General features: G+C 54.4%; 1 protein-coding gene across 2 annotated transcripts in view; it reads right to left on the bottom strand.

Annotated features, from left to right (window-relative positions):
• STK10 (serine/threonine kinase 10) overlaps positions 1-16586 on the bottom strand; it is a 41355-nt gene that overhangs the window by 12975 nt on the left and 11794 nt on the right. For both annotated transcript variants that reach the window (XM_048319976.1, XM_048319977.1), the window contains exons 3-4: positions 3521-3569; positions 1081-1230 (exon numbers count right to left, since the gene is read on the bottom strand). In XM_048319976.1, coding sequence (XP_048175933.1) covers positions 1081-1230; positions 3521-3569 — 199 coding nt within the window. The remainder of the gene's footprint in view (positions 1-1080; positions 1231-3520; positions 3570-16586) is intronic.

The following is a 16586-nucleotide window of genomic DNA, read 5'->3' as shown; positions in this document are numbered from 1 at the left end:
AGCACACTTGGCTGAGACACAGACTGGGGAGCAAACACACACTGAAGGCAAGAACGTGATACCACAGGCCGTGTCCTCCGAGCTGAGCATCAGGAATAGAACTTGGTTTGGGGTCCATGACCCCCAGGATTTTCCTCTCCCATTATAAAACAGGCACAACAACTCCCTCCTGCCAAACCTGACACATCTAGGAGGAAGCTGAGCTCTTTTCTGCAAATAAAAGCAGCTCCATGGCAGATTTCAGGGCTTATTTCCTAGCAAAAAGCCTGATTTTAGAGCAGAAAAACCAAAGTGCTGTTACATTCCTCCACAGCAGATTTCAGGACTTATTTCCTAGCAAAAAGCCTGATTTTAGAGCAGAAAAACCCTAGTGCTGTTCCATTCCCTCTCTCCCCTCCAGCCACTGCGAGATGCCTCTCCCTGATTTTGCCCCTTCCGTAGAGAGCAGCTGAAGTCAACCCAAATCAAACTGGTCAGACCTGCAGAGGGTACCGAGCCCACTCCAGCTGGGTTTGCTCTCCAGGACAGCCCTGGTGGCAGCTGGAGGAGCTGTCACCCACCTGCAGCCTGAGGTCAGGGTGTCCCTGCCTGGGGGTCACCCTCTGGGCAGTTTGTGCAGATAAATGGGCGCTCTCCTCCCCCAGCAGGTCGCTGGGTGCCAATTTAACTCCAAACCAGAGCGAGCTGGCAAAGCAACCCTTTGGCAGAAGTCCCCCTGTCACCACCAAACCTGCTGTGCAGATAAGAGGAATTCTTCCAGCTCCCAGCACTGCCAACTGGCACCCTGCACAGGATGCTCAGCAGGCCAAAACGCACAGGAATCGGGTTCAGAGAGGGATTAAACAAACTCGGGGAAGAAAAAAAATCCATCGGGGACCTGAGCGTGGCTGTGGCTTGGGGGCTCAGCACAGCACACGGCTCCGTTTGCCTTCTGTGGAACAAAACCTTCCCCTCGTTGCCCTGCTGCTCCTCTCAGGCAGCAACGAGCACCCCTCAATCCCAACACACTCAGGGACATCCAACCCCCACCTCCAGCTCCAGCTGTCCTTGGTGGAGCACGGAGTGCTGCCAGGACCTCACCGAGCTTGATGTCCCCATCCTGGGTGAGGAGCACGTTCCCAGCCTTCAGGTCCCTGTGGATGATCCTTTTGCTGTGCAGGTAGTGGAGAGCTTCCAACATCTGGCGGCAAATCACCTGGATCTGGGGTTCAGTCAGGCCCCGGTCCAGCTCTGCGGGGAGGGACAGGGATGTTAAACAGGACAGGGACAAAGTGATGCTCCAGCTGAGCAGCAGGAAGGCCCAGGTTACCCAGCAGAGCATGGCAAAGCCTCTGTCCCTGTGTCAGAGCAGCAGAAGACGATGGAAATCAGCTTGTTAAGGTGATTTATTCCCCAAGCCAGCACTTGCTGCAGAATTTCCACCTCTTGGAGCTGCTGGCTCACAGCTCCCTCCTGGGAATGTGCAGCTGAGGCCCTGGAACAGTGGATGAGGGGGACAAGGAGGGGGAGCCAGAAATGCTCGGGATGGGGTCTGAACTGCAAATTCCCTGACAATTTGGGAACACAAACAAGCTGGGTGTCACCCAGCTGCTGTGAGAGGAGGGAGAGGAACTGGGCTGCAGGACAGCAGGGTCAGGCACAGGCATGAACATCAGCAGCTCTCATTCCCCAGGGAACAGGGGAACTAGGGAGTCATCCCTGCTGTGGGGATGCAGTGTAGCCCCCTAACCATCACCAGGGACACACCACTTCCCAAAGGAACAGGATTTAAACGCTCTGAGCTGGGTTTTTGGGTAGCACCAGTTCTTACTCTGTGTGTCCCAGAGTTCAAGGAGTGTTTGGACTCTCTCAGGCACACGATGGGATTTTTGGGGCTGTCCTGTGCAGGGTCAGGAGCTGGATTTTATGGGTTCCTTCCAGCTCAGGATGTTCTGTGATTCTGTGATTCTATTCCTGGTGCTCGCAGGGACACGCAGGCACTGGTGTGACCTCCCTGCTGAGCTCTGCTGGGCCACTCCACCACCCCAGAGCGCCTTCCGAGGCCACAGCTCTGCAAAGCATCACCCTTCCAGATGGTCAGCATCTCCTGAGCTGCCTTCCCTCCCTCGGCAAGGCCTCTGCAGTGCAGATCCCTCCTCCAGCAAAGCCGAGCAGGGCTCAGACAGCACCAGATGGGGCTGATGGAGGGACCCCAGCCACTGGGACAGATGTTTGTCCAGAGAAAGGATCTCAACCACAGCCTGGGGGTGCTGGGTCAGTCATTTTGTTCCTCCTTTCCTCACCAAGATCTCCCCTGCACTGGGAGAAGCTGATGATTTTCACTCTCCATGGATTTTTTGGCAAAGGGAGTTGCAGTGGGCCACGGGGTTTTGTACATTTTTGAGGGGCAAACCCCAGCTGCTGGTGGGGTTGGGGAGATGGAGCAGGCAGCATTCAGCAACTCTGAATTTACTAATTCTGGGAGCATTCCTGAGCTCCAGCTCCTCCTGGCTCTCGCTCAGGGGTCACAGGGCTACAGCCAGGCCACTCTCTCATGGTTTTCTGTGCTGCCCTTGCCAGATCCTCTAAAGAGGACCCAAAAACACTCAGGAGCATTTTCATGTCCCAAGAGATGAGTAAAAAACCCCTCCTGTTGAGGTTTTCCATGGGCAAGGCATCACTCCCTGCAGCACCTCAGGAAAGGTATTTTTTCACGCCATGAGTTGGACCCGCTTTAAAGAAATTCCCTAAAGGAGGGCCGAGGTTTCAGGGCTGAGTCAAAGATGATAAATTGGGTTCCTGGAAATAAAAAGAAAGCGAGGCCTTTGGAAAGATCAGGGCTGACAGGGAATAACCCTCGGGGGAGAGAGAAGTGGCTCTGTCCCAGGGCTCCGGGCAAGGTGATGTCAGAGCGTCTCATTGCTGTGCAGAGGGGATGGCACCCCCCGGGTCCATCCACAGAGGGGCTGAGGCACCAGCCAGGGCTGTTTTGGGGTACATCCCCACAGCCCTGCTCCCTGCAGCTCTCTCTGCGTGGAAGGGAGGAGTTTAAAAAGGGATTGCTGCCCAGTGCAGTTTATGAGAGCTCTGCTGCCTCACCAGATGACTGATACCCTACGGAGGAGTCAGCAGAAAGATCTGGGGACAGTCATCGTGACAGGCACCCAGCTTAAACATCTCAGCCCTGCTGCCCTTCCCGGGGAGCTGTGGGAACGGGACCCCAAGCACCCAGTGCCCCGAGCAGATAAATCCCTCAATTCAGCTTTCCCCCGCAGCCAGACTCTCCCTGCTCCCCGTGCCTTGTGATCTGCTGATCCCAGCAGCATTTAAATCACAAAAGGACATTCAGGTAGCTCCAAAACCACCCTAGGGCGGCCACACCTTTTGCTCAGGGTATGAAAACAGGCGAACGCCTGGGAGAGAAAGGACAGCTGTGGCACCCATGCCTGCCATCTGTCTGAGGGCTGCTCCTGGAGTGGTGCCAGGAGGCTGGAAATGCCCTGTGAGCATCGCTCCGGGCACAGGGCAGAGCTGCACTCACCCAGCATCGTGGCATCCACGGCCCCGCCGGGGCAGAACTCGATCATGATCTGGGGGAACAAAGAGAGAGGGTTAAAGCCAGGCTGTGCCTCACTGGGGAAGGGAAGGGGAGACAAAAGCTGCGTTTGCTTCCCTGCGTGGCAAAGCTGCCTCCCAGCCCCAGCCGGCGGGAGGGAGCTCCCCAGCACACATCCCTTGGGCACTCCAAGGATCTCCGAGCCCCGGGGGCAGATGCCACACTCTGCCCACCTCCCAGGGACCCTGCCGTGGCTGTGACCCCCCAGCAGCCCCGCACCCGACGCCCACCCCAGCAGCAGCTTCAGGATTTCCAGCTGCCCCGTCTGCATCCCTTCCCGCTGCCTTTGGGAGCAGCCCTGCCAGCAGGATGGGATAACTGTCATAGCTGGGAGCTGACGTGGCTGCGAGGCATCAGGCAGGATTTTCCCTGCCAAATGAGGGACGGGGGGGGCTCTCGTGTCTTTAGGGTGGTTGGTTGTTTTTTTGGTTTTTTTTAAACTATTTTTATTTCCCCGCATTGCTCAGTAGTTCATTGCTCTCTTCTTTGGAGCAACTTGAGGGGAAATTGTGTCAATAGAGAGGGTGAGCACGTTCACCAGACTCTGCCACTTCTCTCCAGGGATGTGCAGAGCCCTGGCAGCCCCACACATCTGCTTGCCTGCTCCTTGCCATCCCTCCCGGCTGTCCCCAGCACCTCAGGGATGCAGCTCCTCTCCCCTCAGCTCTGCACAGTCACCCAGAGCCGCCCCGCTGCCGGCCTCAGTTCCCCGCTCCCCTCGGGGGCTGCTCAGATAAACTGATTACAGTTTCAAGCAGCCAGGGATCACAAGGGCCAAGAGATGCTTCACCTCTCCGACAAGCTCTTCTCCTTGCCGAGGTGACACAGGGCAGCATTCCAGAGCGGTGAAATGCCACAGTTTACTCCGAGGACAGCGCCTGAGCCGTGTTTACCAGCTCAGCTCTCTAAACCCATCAAGAGGGGGCCACGCTACTCAAAGCAGCTCCAAGCTCTGGCCCAGGAGCTGAGAGGAGAAGGTTCAAGCTCCCTCTTTCCTGTGGTTTGATCCTGCAGCTCCAGGAAAGCCACATCCCACCCTTCAGCTCCTCTGCAATCAAGGGACATGCAGTTACCAGCGGGTGGGAGACAGCTGCTTTGTCCTGGAGCAGAACGGGGAGCGGGAGCTGGGATGCAGCAAAGCTGGAATTGCTCTGTGGGAATCAGCCCAGGTCCAAGGAGTCGGAGAGGGGACAAACTGAGGTGACAAACCCAGGAAAGGTGTGGCAGAGGCACCATCAGAGGAGAATAACCAGGGGCCAGGGCTGGGGGAGCGTTTGAAACAGGCAGGTGGAAAGGAGCAATGTGGGAAAACAATTGAACAATTCCCAAACCAGGAGAACCAAAACACGTGGCACAGATCCAAGCAAGAGCCTGGCAGCAGAGCACCAGTGGGACATATCAACACTTTCCTTGTTGTTTAATACCTTGAACCAGAGCATCAGCAGCTCACCGAGCAAATGGAAAAGCAGGAATTGCCTCCTGCCACAGTTCTCCCCAGGCAGGGAACTGCCCTGTGCCCCATCATCACCCCAAACAGCTCAGGGAGGCTCATTTCAACCCATTGTCTTTGTGGTGTTCCTCCTCACGTTTATCAGAGCAGACTGAAACCACCGGTGGCCACCAGCCCTTCCCAGGCTCCTCAGAGCGAACCCCACAAAATTCCAGTCAGGTTTGCAGGCTGGCAATGAGAAAATCCAGGAAATCAGTCCCTCTGAAGCAGCGTGACCCTGTGGGTTTATCCAGGCACAGCAGGCTGCAGCTGGGCACCGGGAATACGGGAAACACGGAAAGCTTCAAAACAGGCGTTTTCAACAAGGGCAGAGATGCCAAAGGATAATGATGGGTGTGGCCAGATGGTCCGAGCAGCTAAAAAAATAACGAGCTCGTTTCAGGCCAGAAAATCCTATTTAAACAAACACAGCCGGCAATCTCCCAGATCATCCTCCAAGCACACTTCCTTCCAGGAGCAGGGCCAGCCTGGAAAACGTTTTGCCATCGAAGCAGTGGGAAGGCAGGGCTGGTGACATCAGCATCTGTGTGTGCGAGCTGGGAGCACCCACACCTCCTCCTGCTGCTGCTGCTCGGGGTCCGGGAGCCCTGTGGGGTGTGCAGGGAGCAGCCTGGAGCAAACATCCTGTCCATAATGATTTCCTCTGCACAAGAAATGCAGGGACTTCCTCACCCAAGGCTGCTGGGGGCACGCAGCGTTCCTGTGCCACATCAAAGCTGCTACAAATCCCAGGGATCACACACCAGCAACGTTTTAGTTTCCAGTTACAACCGCACCAAAACTCACCGGTGGCTCGATCTCTGAGTTATCTGAGCAACACAACGCAGTGACAGCCACAGCCAGAGCCCCCAGCTCCAAAATCACAGCCAAGGAGCTCACCAGCCCCTGGGCTCACTCCCAGCTCCAAGGGATGCTCTGGCTGCACACAGGAACAGATTTGTGCAGCTGGGTTGAACGAGAAAGGAGTTTGCTCTCACTGCCTCTTAAAACCTTTGTGATTAAAAGTTTTAAGAAAAAAGGTCCTTTTCTCCTACACCTTTAACAAAACAAAAATGCAGAGGTGTGCATGCAGACACCACAAAATCTTTCCTTTTCAAAAAAACCTTTGCAACGGGCAGCATTAAATTTAAATTTGAAAGCGAAGGTCCGATCAAGTTAAAGGGATTTGCTGGCCACCTCGATTTTTCCCATGGCTCATCCTAATCCTGGCCTAATCACAGCAGGATCTGGAAGCATTTTGGGTCTGACAAAGCAGGACCAGCATCTCCTGCCCAGGTACCAAGGTGCCCCCAGGTGGCACCGAGTCCCGGCTCCTCGTCCCATGCTGGGCAGGACGGCTCCTGCCTCCTGGGTGTGTCTGAACTCCTGGAATTTTCTATAACGCTGAAAAAACCAACAAACCACACACAAAAAGCTTATCTCAAAGATAATATCACCAAACACTGCCCAGTCGCCAGGGGTGGAACAGCTGATGGCCCTGAGCGGGGTTTGAAGCCCAGTTAAGAGGGGAGGACGCGCCCTCAGCCCGGCTCTTACTCACCCGGCTGGCACTCAGAGGGCAGTGCCCACCAACCCTTCCCTGGCAGCACGGCAGAAAAGCCTCTCACGGGCAGAAAGGGACAGGAGGGCGGAAAACAAAAGCCATCAGTTGGGAAAGCTGGGGGCATCTCCTGCCCGGGGCACCCCTGGGTGCCAGGCACTTCCCACGGGCACCGGAGGCCACCAGGTCCCCTCAGGACAGAGCAGCCCTTGGCTGGCAGCCCAGTGGCTGCCAAGGCACCCGAGGTGACGGCTGCCTGCAGCTTTCCCTGGGACTTTGCTGCTTGCGCAGGGCACGTTGAGGAGGTTGGGGTCACGGAGGTGCTCCAGAGCTCCCAGGGCCATTCCTGTGTGGGGACACCGTGACAAGAACTGCAGCCACCATGGGCATCAGCACCGGCACCGTGCCCCCAGCATCCTCCTGCCCCCAGACCCACCCCGCCTGGCCCAGACACTGCAGCAGAACCGAAACACCTCGGCAATTTCCTCCCCTGATCTGCAGCAGAGGGGTTCACGTTGTTTTTGTGAGCAGCTGCCAGAACCCACAGCATCCTGCTGCCACGGCCACCTCCGGCACCCACGTGTGGCCTCACGGCTCTGCCACGTGTCCGGGGCAGCTCGGAGGTGTCCTTGTCACCCACAGCAGAAAGCACCCCCCGGCACAGCCTCGTGCTGGCACAGAGGGGCTGGGGAGATAAGAAAAATGAATTTGATAAAGGAAACTGTGCTCCACTTGCAGAGAGAGCTGGGGAAGGAAATGCTGTCGGGTTCCCTCCTTGCCACCCATCACAGCAGGTCCACCTTCCCTCTCTCCAGAGTGTGGAGTTGGCACAAAGTTCCTGGGGGTTTGCTGCTGTTGGCAGCAGTAATTTCCACCTGGGTGTTCTCCAAGCACGGCAAAGGAGCGGGTGTGTCACCAGGCACGATCAGCAGCTGAGGATTCAGTCCTGCTCCCCGTGGAGCTCACGCTGCAGGGACAGCACAGCAGATCCCTGGGCTGAGCTGGGATGGAGGGGCAGGAGCGAGGAGCCAGATGTGCCCACGTGGGTGCCCCAGCAGGGCACAGCAGGGCTGTCCTGGCACCACCACCCACTTACAGCAAAAGCAGATGAAATACAGCAAAACCAGCAGCTCCCATGGTCCAGAGGGGCAGGAATCCTTCACATCCAGCAAAAACACAACCAAGGGAAAAGGGAAAGAGCCAGAGCGAGCTGGGGCCTTGGCTGCCTCTGGCTGTGCTGGTGCTGCAGACAGGGATGAGCTGCCTGGTGTGAGGGTGGCAGTGAGAGAGGCACAGAACAGTTACAGGGACTCCCAGCTACAGAACCTCCCTGCTCCACGTGCTGGCCTGGCATTCTCCAGGCTGCCTGGCCCTGCCCTCACCCTGCCTGTGGTCCATCTGCTGAGCCAGCACTGCTGTGAGCTGAATCCCACCCTTCCATCATGTCCAGGTGATGGACACTTCTTCCAAAGCTGCCTCATTTGGGAGGCAGCAGGTTGTGAGGGAACAAGGGTGAATTTTACACAGCTGCTTTTTAGCCAGCAGCCCCTGCTTTTCCACAGGGGGATTGCCCGAAGGGGGAAGTCTGAATCCTCCTGCTGCTGCAGTGAAACTCGTGGCTGGGAGGCAAGAAGCCACCGAGGCAGCAGCACATGGCAGCATCACCTCAGTGCAAACCCACGGGGAGCGTCCCCCTGCCTGGGTTTCAACAGAGGAGTGCATTGAGCAACAGAGCAGCCGCAGAGCCCTTCCCCACCCTGCTGCCCTGTCATCAGTGCAGGGACAGGGCTGTCCCTCCCAGAGAACCCCTGGAAAACATTTGCCAAGCTCCCTGTGCTGCCAGTGATGAAGATGAAGGTTTTGGTCATGAAATCGGGTGCCTCCCTTCCTCTTCCAGGCACCAGCCTGGTGCCTTCCTCCTGTTCCTCTGTCCCTGCACAGCAAACACAGGCAGGACCCCTCACACCACTCCTGGCCATACAGGAGGAGCCCCACGTAGGTACAGCCCCCCAGTCCAAAATATTCTCTGGTTTTGGCACAGGGTTTCCCTTCAGTGCAATGAGCCCAGGACAGGACTGGGGTTCCTGGGGGCTCCTCAAAGCCCACACAGGATGGGAATACTGCCCTGGATCACAGGTGGTGCTGAGAAGCTGCAGGAAATGGTCCAGACCTGTCCATGAGCGACAGAGGAGTCACAGCAAGGCCAGTCCCTGCTCCCAGCACTGGGATAACAACCCAGGCCAGACAGGCTCCTTCCCCAGCCCCGCAGGAGCAGGGGGATGCTGAGAGCCCAGACAGTCTCCAGGGCTTTTGGTCTTGACTCAGAGGCAGAGCAGACTGGGCAAGCCCAGGAGAGCATCTTCCTGCAGCCCTCAGGCCTGGCTTGAGCAATGCAGGAACTTCCCAGCCCCGTTACCCACAGTGGCTGCTGAATTCCAGCTTTCCCACCCGGCTCCTCAGCATCAGTGGCACCCAGCAGCTTCCCTCGCTACTGCCAAGTCCCACAACACAGATGCTGTGGAAAAGAAAGGGCAGAGGCAGCAGCTGGCTCTGTTCTCAAACTCTGCACATCACCACGGCACTGAGAGGACTCTGACAAGTCAGGAGCACCAGGAGCCAATATCCACACAAATCCCATGGAGGGGATGATCCTGGCCCAGCAACACTGGCTGCAGCAAACACAGAGCACAGCACAAAACACAGGCGGTCATTTGTCCAAAAGCTGCCCAGATAAACGATGGACACAGACTTGAGGCCCCATCCTGAGGCCACTCTGAGCCAGAGGCCCAGTCCTACACACAGAGTGGCCACTGGGACACAGGCAGCAATCTCCTGTGTCCTCCAAGATTCCAGCACCTTCTCCACAGCCCAGCTACGGTGTGGATATGTGAACAGCTCATGTCCAGCCCCACGTATCTGTCAGGGATTTCACCTGCTCCCAACACTTCCAAACACCTGGGTCACTTGGCTCCATCTCCTGTTCCTCCAAGCCCATCACAGTTCCAGCAAAACCTCTGGACACATTTCTACTTCCCAGGACTGAGAAAGAGGCTTCAGCTTCGGAGTGACACAGACACCAGAGACAGAGCCATTCCTCACTCGTGGAAAGAGTGAGGCACAGGAACCACATTTAGTGAGGGTCAAGAGCCACATCCTTTATCTGTGTGACATCTGAACCCAGGGTTCTGGTGGTTAGCAGTGAAGCTACGCTGTCCTGGTGGCTGCAGGAGGAGGCAGGATAAGGAACATGGGATCAGAACTTCCAGGAGCAGATCAGAGTGGGATCAGACCTTCTGGGAGCCGCTCCCTCTCCCCTCACAGCACAGGGGTGTGCAGGACCACGGGGGGTGGATTTGGGGAGCACCACCTTGGCTTTTAAAGCCCATTTGGTCGGATCTCCTCCCTCCCTCCCGGCCAGGCTGTGCTGGAGCAGCTCTGGCTGAGCCTCCCTGTTATCTCCCCAGCCTTCCCCGCTCCGACCGAAGTCCAAGGATTCAGTTTACATTACGGAGCGGAGGGAGGAGGTGGATCACATTCCTACACCCACTTCACTTGGCACCTTCCCCACCAGCCTCCTGCCCAACGCTCTTCACCCCCCACACACCAAAGGGCTGGGAGAAAACGATGCCAAAGGGCTGGGAGAAAACGGGGAGCAGATTCCACCGGTGTTGCTCATAAACCACCAGATGGGCTCACCCAGAGCAAGGCTGAGCTGCTCCTGCTCTTTGCTGGGGCCTGAACACAGGGCAAGGCACAAAACCCTTCCCAGCCTCATTCCTAGAGCCCCACGAGGCCAGAGCAGCACCAAGACAAAAGGGGATAACACCCAAGAGCTGCCAGGACCTGCAAAAGCCACCAGCTCCAGCTGCAGCCGGCCCTCAGCACCCACCAGAGAGGGCACAAAACAATCCAGAAGCCACCAAAAGCCTCTTGGCTGGCCCAGAGCAGCACAAATGTCAAAAGCTGGCCTGACACGGCAAGTATGCTGTAGGTGGAAGTGAAATAATTCACTCTCTGTAAGAGAGGGCTCCGAGCTTGCCAATTTTCCCTCATGGACAAGGACACCATTCAGAGACTTTAAATATAATAAACCTTTTCTGTCCCCTTTTCTGGACAAAATAACCTACAGAGAAAAATATTTGAAATTAGAAATGAAAAAAGGCTGTCCCCCATAAGGGGTGGGGGGAAGATGGTGCAGGGCAGGAAACGAGGAACACAAAGTTTAGGGAGTTTCAGAGCAGGAAAACTTTGTGGAGAACAAAGTCAATACTCCTGGCGAAGTGCAGAGCTCCCTGCTGATCTTAAGGAAACTGGGGACGAGTTCTTCACATTTAAATCACTGCAAGATGACAAAATATTTCCTTGGACTGCCCCCCACAGTGGGCAGAAATATTCCCATGCCTACTGCAATTTTGGGAGAACAAATTAAAACTCCTTTGAGTTCAACCACAGCGGTTTTGATGTTGCAAAAAGCATCTTTTGCTGCTTGGAGGGCTGTGAGTGGGATCCCTTTTCTCACCAAGTTATCAGCATTTTGAGGCCACTGAGTTCACTTTGCTACGGGATGGGAAGCAAAACTCCAAGAATAATTTCAAACATAAATAGCAAAAAGGAAGAAGTTGCTGCTTCAGTGGGAAGATTCCCCAACCTCAAGTGCCCCGAGACTGTGTCAGCATCTAAAAGAGATGATGCATTTCAGAAGGGCAAAGCTCACTAGGAGAGCTGGAGTTTGACCCAGGACAAGCTTCCCGGTGTCTTTTATTAAGTCAGCAGTTCCAGCACAGCCCCAAAGCCTTGCCTGGCCACGGGGACAATTCAGTGAAGGGGTGGCAAAGGGCTTGAAAAGCTTTCCACTCCTGCCTGGCATCTCTCTAAAAACAGCTATCGGTCCTAATCACCCCCAGATTCCCAGCACAAGGTGCCTGGATCCATCACACAAGCTGAGTGTTGCTGTTTAACAGTTTCAGCTTTGAAGTCAATGGATCACTCCAGGCCATGAGGTCTGCAAAAGGACATCCCTCCCTCCCTCCAAAGGACAACTTTCAGGCTATATCTGAAACAGAATAAAGTTTAAACCTGCAAGCTATCCCTCATTGCAGGGTTTAGGCTGAAGCTGGGTTTCAAGGCACTGTCTCCTATCCACAGGGAGTTCATAAATATTCCTTTATATGCAAACACTGCTCCTTAGCATTCCCTTGGAGATCCAGCCAAGTGGGAACGTGGCTTATTGCAATGCAGTCCTAAACAAAGTTTCCAAGTGCTTTGAAAACTGATTTGCCTATAAGGCTTCTTGTCTGCTCTGCTTTTCTTTTCACGAAACTCCGGCCTCCTGTTATAACCCTGGACTGGGATTCAGCACCCAGGACTTATTCCCAAGTGCCATTTACCCCCTGGGGAAACTTTAGGCAAATCCCTGTCTGTGCCTCCACTCTCAGAGCCAGGATAATGACACCAGGTCTTTTATAAAGCATTCCAGGGTGTTCAGATGACAAGGCTGTGCAATCACAAGGAATTATTATGGCTTCAATAACCTCTTCATGCAGCGTTATCCTGTGCAAAAGGTTGCAGACAAAGGCTTCTGTTCTGCTTTGGGTTGTCATGTTGGTACCTGCAGGAGCACTCTTGAACTTGGCTGGGCTGTGGCAATTCTCCTGATACATAAATCAATTTGGGGAGTTGCTAAAAATCATCCGGTTTCCATCTGTTTTAAGGGAAAACCCCCCAGTTTTACCCAGAATAGGATTTAGAGTGACTTGCCAGGGGGCTGAGCGCTAAAGCTCCCGTTCACAGCACGGAGTGCACTCGTGGAAGCTGCTGCCCAGATTTCCAGCTGAAGAAGATTTAGCCCTCCAGGTCTTTGGGAATGGCCAGGCAGAGAGAAGGGAAGGAGGATGTCACCCAAATCTCTGATCCACAGCATCCCAGCTGGCAAAGACACAGTCCCCAAGCTGGAGCAGAAGTGACCACCAACTTCAATTGCGCTACTCTGAACAGCAAATTGCTGACCCTGAAAATGCAGGAAAGTGCCAAAAAACCACTGGGCTCCATCACTTTTTCCACTTTGCAGCTCTGGCCAAGATGAGGAGCTGCCCCTCAGGACAGGGAGAGGACACTGTGATATCCCTGCCTCTCTCCCAGCTCCAAGCAATGCCATGTCCCGATGTGTGCTGATATCTGCCCACACCTGCTCCTCTCCTACCCACCCTGCTGAAGTTCCTGGGGGTGTTTTGCCGTTCTGCCCAAATTCTGGACTGGTAGGAATTTGGAAACCGGTCCAGCAAACCCCACCCCCACACTGGTTTTCCCAGTGGGGCTGATCCTGCAGCAGCTCCCGAGTGCCGGAGCCCTGCGTGTCCCAGGGAACAGCCAGAGCTGGGAGGGATTGGGATTTATGTTCCTGCAGCTGGGGCAAGGAGGAAGGGAAAGGACTGTCGTTCCTCTAGGACGCTGGTGAGCTGTTTAAGAAAGTTTGGGATCACTTTGTTTTCCTGGGTTTTCCCTCGGCTGCGGCTGCAAACAACAAAGTTCAAGAACTTCTGGGGGAAGTTTGGGACAAAGCTCCAGGAGCAGGAGGCCAAGTAGGAAGGGCTGCAGCTCTGCTGCCTGCCAAGTGGAGTTTTTAAGGGACACAAAGAGCCATGGGATTCCTCAGGGACAGAGGGCTGAGCCCTGCTCGGGTCCAGCACTCACACAAACGGCTCCCCACAGGCATCCAGCCAAGCTCAGGCTGCTCACCCTGCAAGACATCCCTGCAAGCTGTGCTAACCTCCCTTTGCTAAGGAAAGCTGCGGGGAACCTGATCCTGCTATCTGCTCTTCTGTTTGTTTTAAAGAAAAGGCATCCCCAACCCCCGAGCACGGAACGCTGCAGATGCTTTACATAGCCCAGCAGTCGAGTGCATGGGATAATGAGCACTGCTTTATGCTACAGGATTTTCAAGAATGCCCAAATCTCCAGTCAACATCCATATCAAAGGGGGAGCAATCCCAAAAGTCCCCGGCTGAACAGGTCAGGGCCTGCCCACAGAAAATGCAAAGGGCTTTTCTTAAGGCGAGTACAAAGAGCAGCACAGAGCCAGTGTCTCTGTGCCAGCTGGAGGAGTTTGTACCCACACAGAGGAAACCCTAAGCTGATTAAATGAACCATTCCCCGAACGGCCCAGCCAGGCAGGGTTACCTGCACGGTACAGCAATCCCTGCTTTGATCTCCAGGAAACGGCTGTTTATTCAAAAACCCGTTTGCCATGGCAACCGTGGGGCAGAGAAAAGGAGAGAGGGGGAGAGAATTCCCCAGGGCTTCCTTGGAAAAGTTGTCCCATCACCAGCAAAGTGGTTCAGCACTGGGGCCAAATGATGTTTTAATTAATTTCCAGAGAATCCTGCAGACTCAGTGCTGGAGCATCTCGACAGGTTCCTGGGTTTCCTGCCCTGCTGCCATCCTGTTGGGATGTCTGGACACAGCCACCATCCCCCGGGAACAGAGGTTTCCTGCAGGAAAGTTCAAGTTCTTCCCAGCAAACAAAACTCTCCTCCCCGCTCATCTTATCACTGCTCTGGCTGCGGGAGGAGACACTCGGAAACAGCAGAGAGATTCAGCAGCAGCAGATCAAAAGTTCCTCCCTTCCTCTGAGGTCTCAGTCTTTTTTTTTGTTGTTGTTTTGGAAGGGGGGAAAAAAAAAAACCAACCCCAAACACATAGCCCTCGAGAGGGACACAAAACACAAGAGCTGTTGTTTTTCTCTCCCACGTTGTAATAATTATCAGTGAAAAATCTGTTCAAAGCAAGCAAAGGCCATTTCAGTCCCGTTCCTCAGCCACACATAGCTTTAAAAAGTCCATTTTTAAAGCTGTGTTATATTGGGTGAGGGGGATTTGCTTCTGTGCTTCCAGGTTCTGCATCACACTGCAGGAAAAGAGACTTTGAAATGTGTCCCAGCCACGAGGACTCAAACCAAACTCTTTTTTTAAAAAAGTAGGAGATTCTCAGCTTTCATTTGGTGCCCCCATTTCCAGCAGCCGGGATTTATGCAAAAGAACATGAAATGCCACGGGGCTTGTAATAAAAATAAAATAAAATCCTGAAAGCTCCCACCAGGGCAGTTTTGCAGCTTCCCTGGGCTGTTTGCAAGCAGCACAAGACTTCTTGGCCTCTGCCACGAGCAAAGAAAAGGAGATGGAGGGGGATGGAATGAGACAGGAGCTGCTGGCAGGGCACAGCCTCTCTGCAGAGGATTTATTTGCCAAGAAAGTTCACGCTGGATGCTGTTACCCCACCAGTTTTATTCCTGGGGACTCACTGGGAGTCTCCAAACCCTTGCTCACAGTGGGCTTTGCTCCATCCCACACAAGAGCTGGGGTTTTCCTCCTTTTATACCTGATGCCAATCAGGTATAAAACCCAGAGGGATTCTCTGGTTTGTGCTTTCCTTTCAGTGCTGTGGATTTCCGAGCAGCTGCTGGAGGACGAGTCACTTTCCCTTGCACAGAAAGGGCTTTTGCCCCATAAATATTTCATGTCCCCTCCCGGCTGCTGGAGCACATAGCCTGGCAGAGGAGCCACGGGGACCTGACCCAGCTCAGGGGGATGAGGAGGCTTCTGCAGCAGCCACCACAAAGGCGAGGTTTCCTCCCACATTTTCCTTGTTAATTCAAGGAAAGAGCAGCCAGACTGATTTAGGAAAAGCCCCTTCGGGCCGAGCCTGCTTGTGGCACTGAGCTGTGAATTATTCAAGAGCCATCCAGGGGGCTGGGCACATCTGGACCTGCTCACTTGGAATATTCTCTTTCCACGCTGGGCTGTGAGGAGCAAGGAAGCCACAGTGGGTTCCTGACCAGACAGGCACCCCCAGAAGTTTTAGCCAGAGCCACTCAGAGGCAAGAGCACAGCAGAAGCCAGGTATCCAGCATGCAAATGATCCAGGAAAATGCTGGTTCAAACAACTGCACAGACGGAACCAGGGATGGGATATGGGCAGAACAATAAAAGCTGGTGTTTATATTTGGATGCAAATTCTCCCCAGCAGCACTGGTCACCAAGAAAAGGAAGCTTTTGACTCTAGGGAAAACCTGGTAGGGACCAAAAGCCTTGCAGAAGTAAACCAGCCTGGCTTAGTGACTCCCCTCCAAGCCAGGAAAACACTGGAGCATTAACAAAACCAGCCTGAGCAATGAAATGCAAATGCTACTCCAATCATTAAATAAAGAGAAGGATCCTGCTCCCAGAACAATGGCTGGGGCTGTAACGTGGATTTGAGAGACTCCCAGCTCCTGGCCTCGTGGGAGAGCTCAGACAGGAGGCTCTTGTTGCAGTGGTTCCAGAGAGGCTGTTTAATTTTAGTAGGTCGGCGAGCACTTGACATCACAAAGCAGTCCCTGGACAAAGCAGAGCCAAGGAACTCTGCAATCCGTCTTCCCTCCAGGAAGGAAGGCAAAGCTTCCTACGGCAGGGAGGAGGTGGAAGAGGGAAGGGGGGGTGGGGCTGACATTTGAGAGAAGGAACAAGGCCCACGTGGAGGATGCAGGAGAGCAGGGAGGTAAAACCAGGCAGATGAAGCAGCCTCACCTCTCACCCCGGCTCAGGGTGCGTTTGCCTTTTTACTTTAGGCCAGATAAATCCTGGCTGCAGTTGCAATCCATCCAAATCCCGAGTCCCCTCCTAGGAGGGATGTTTGTCCTTCCCTTCCTTAGCAGGGTACGTATTTACTTTGTTCTTGAACGTAGAATCCATCCAAAATACCAACTGGACAACTCAGCTCCCCCAAGAGCAGAAAACAGAGCAGAAACTCTCCAGCCCTCCAAGCTGGGTGTCCCAGAGAACTTGGGGGCTTTATCCACGGATTTTTAAATAAGAAGACACGTGCTGACGTTGCAAAAGCTGCTGCTGAATCAGCCCAATGAAACATCCCTCTCCTGCACTGCTCAGCCCAGGAATGAACCAGACAGG

This window comes from Corvus hawaiiensis, chromosome 15 (genome assembly GCF_020740725.1).
Source record: "Corvus hawaiiensis isolate bCorHaw1 chromosome 15, bCorHaw1.pri.cur, whole genome shotgun sequence".
NCBI classification, from domain to species: domain Eukaryota; kingdom Metazoa; phylum Chordata; class Aves; order Passeriformes; family Corvidae; genus Corvus; species Corvus hawaiiensis.
Note: the sequence above shows the minus strand (reverse complement) of the source record. Positions and strands in the feature narration are given on the sequence as shown.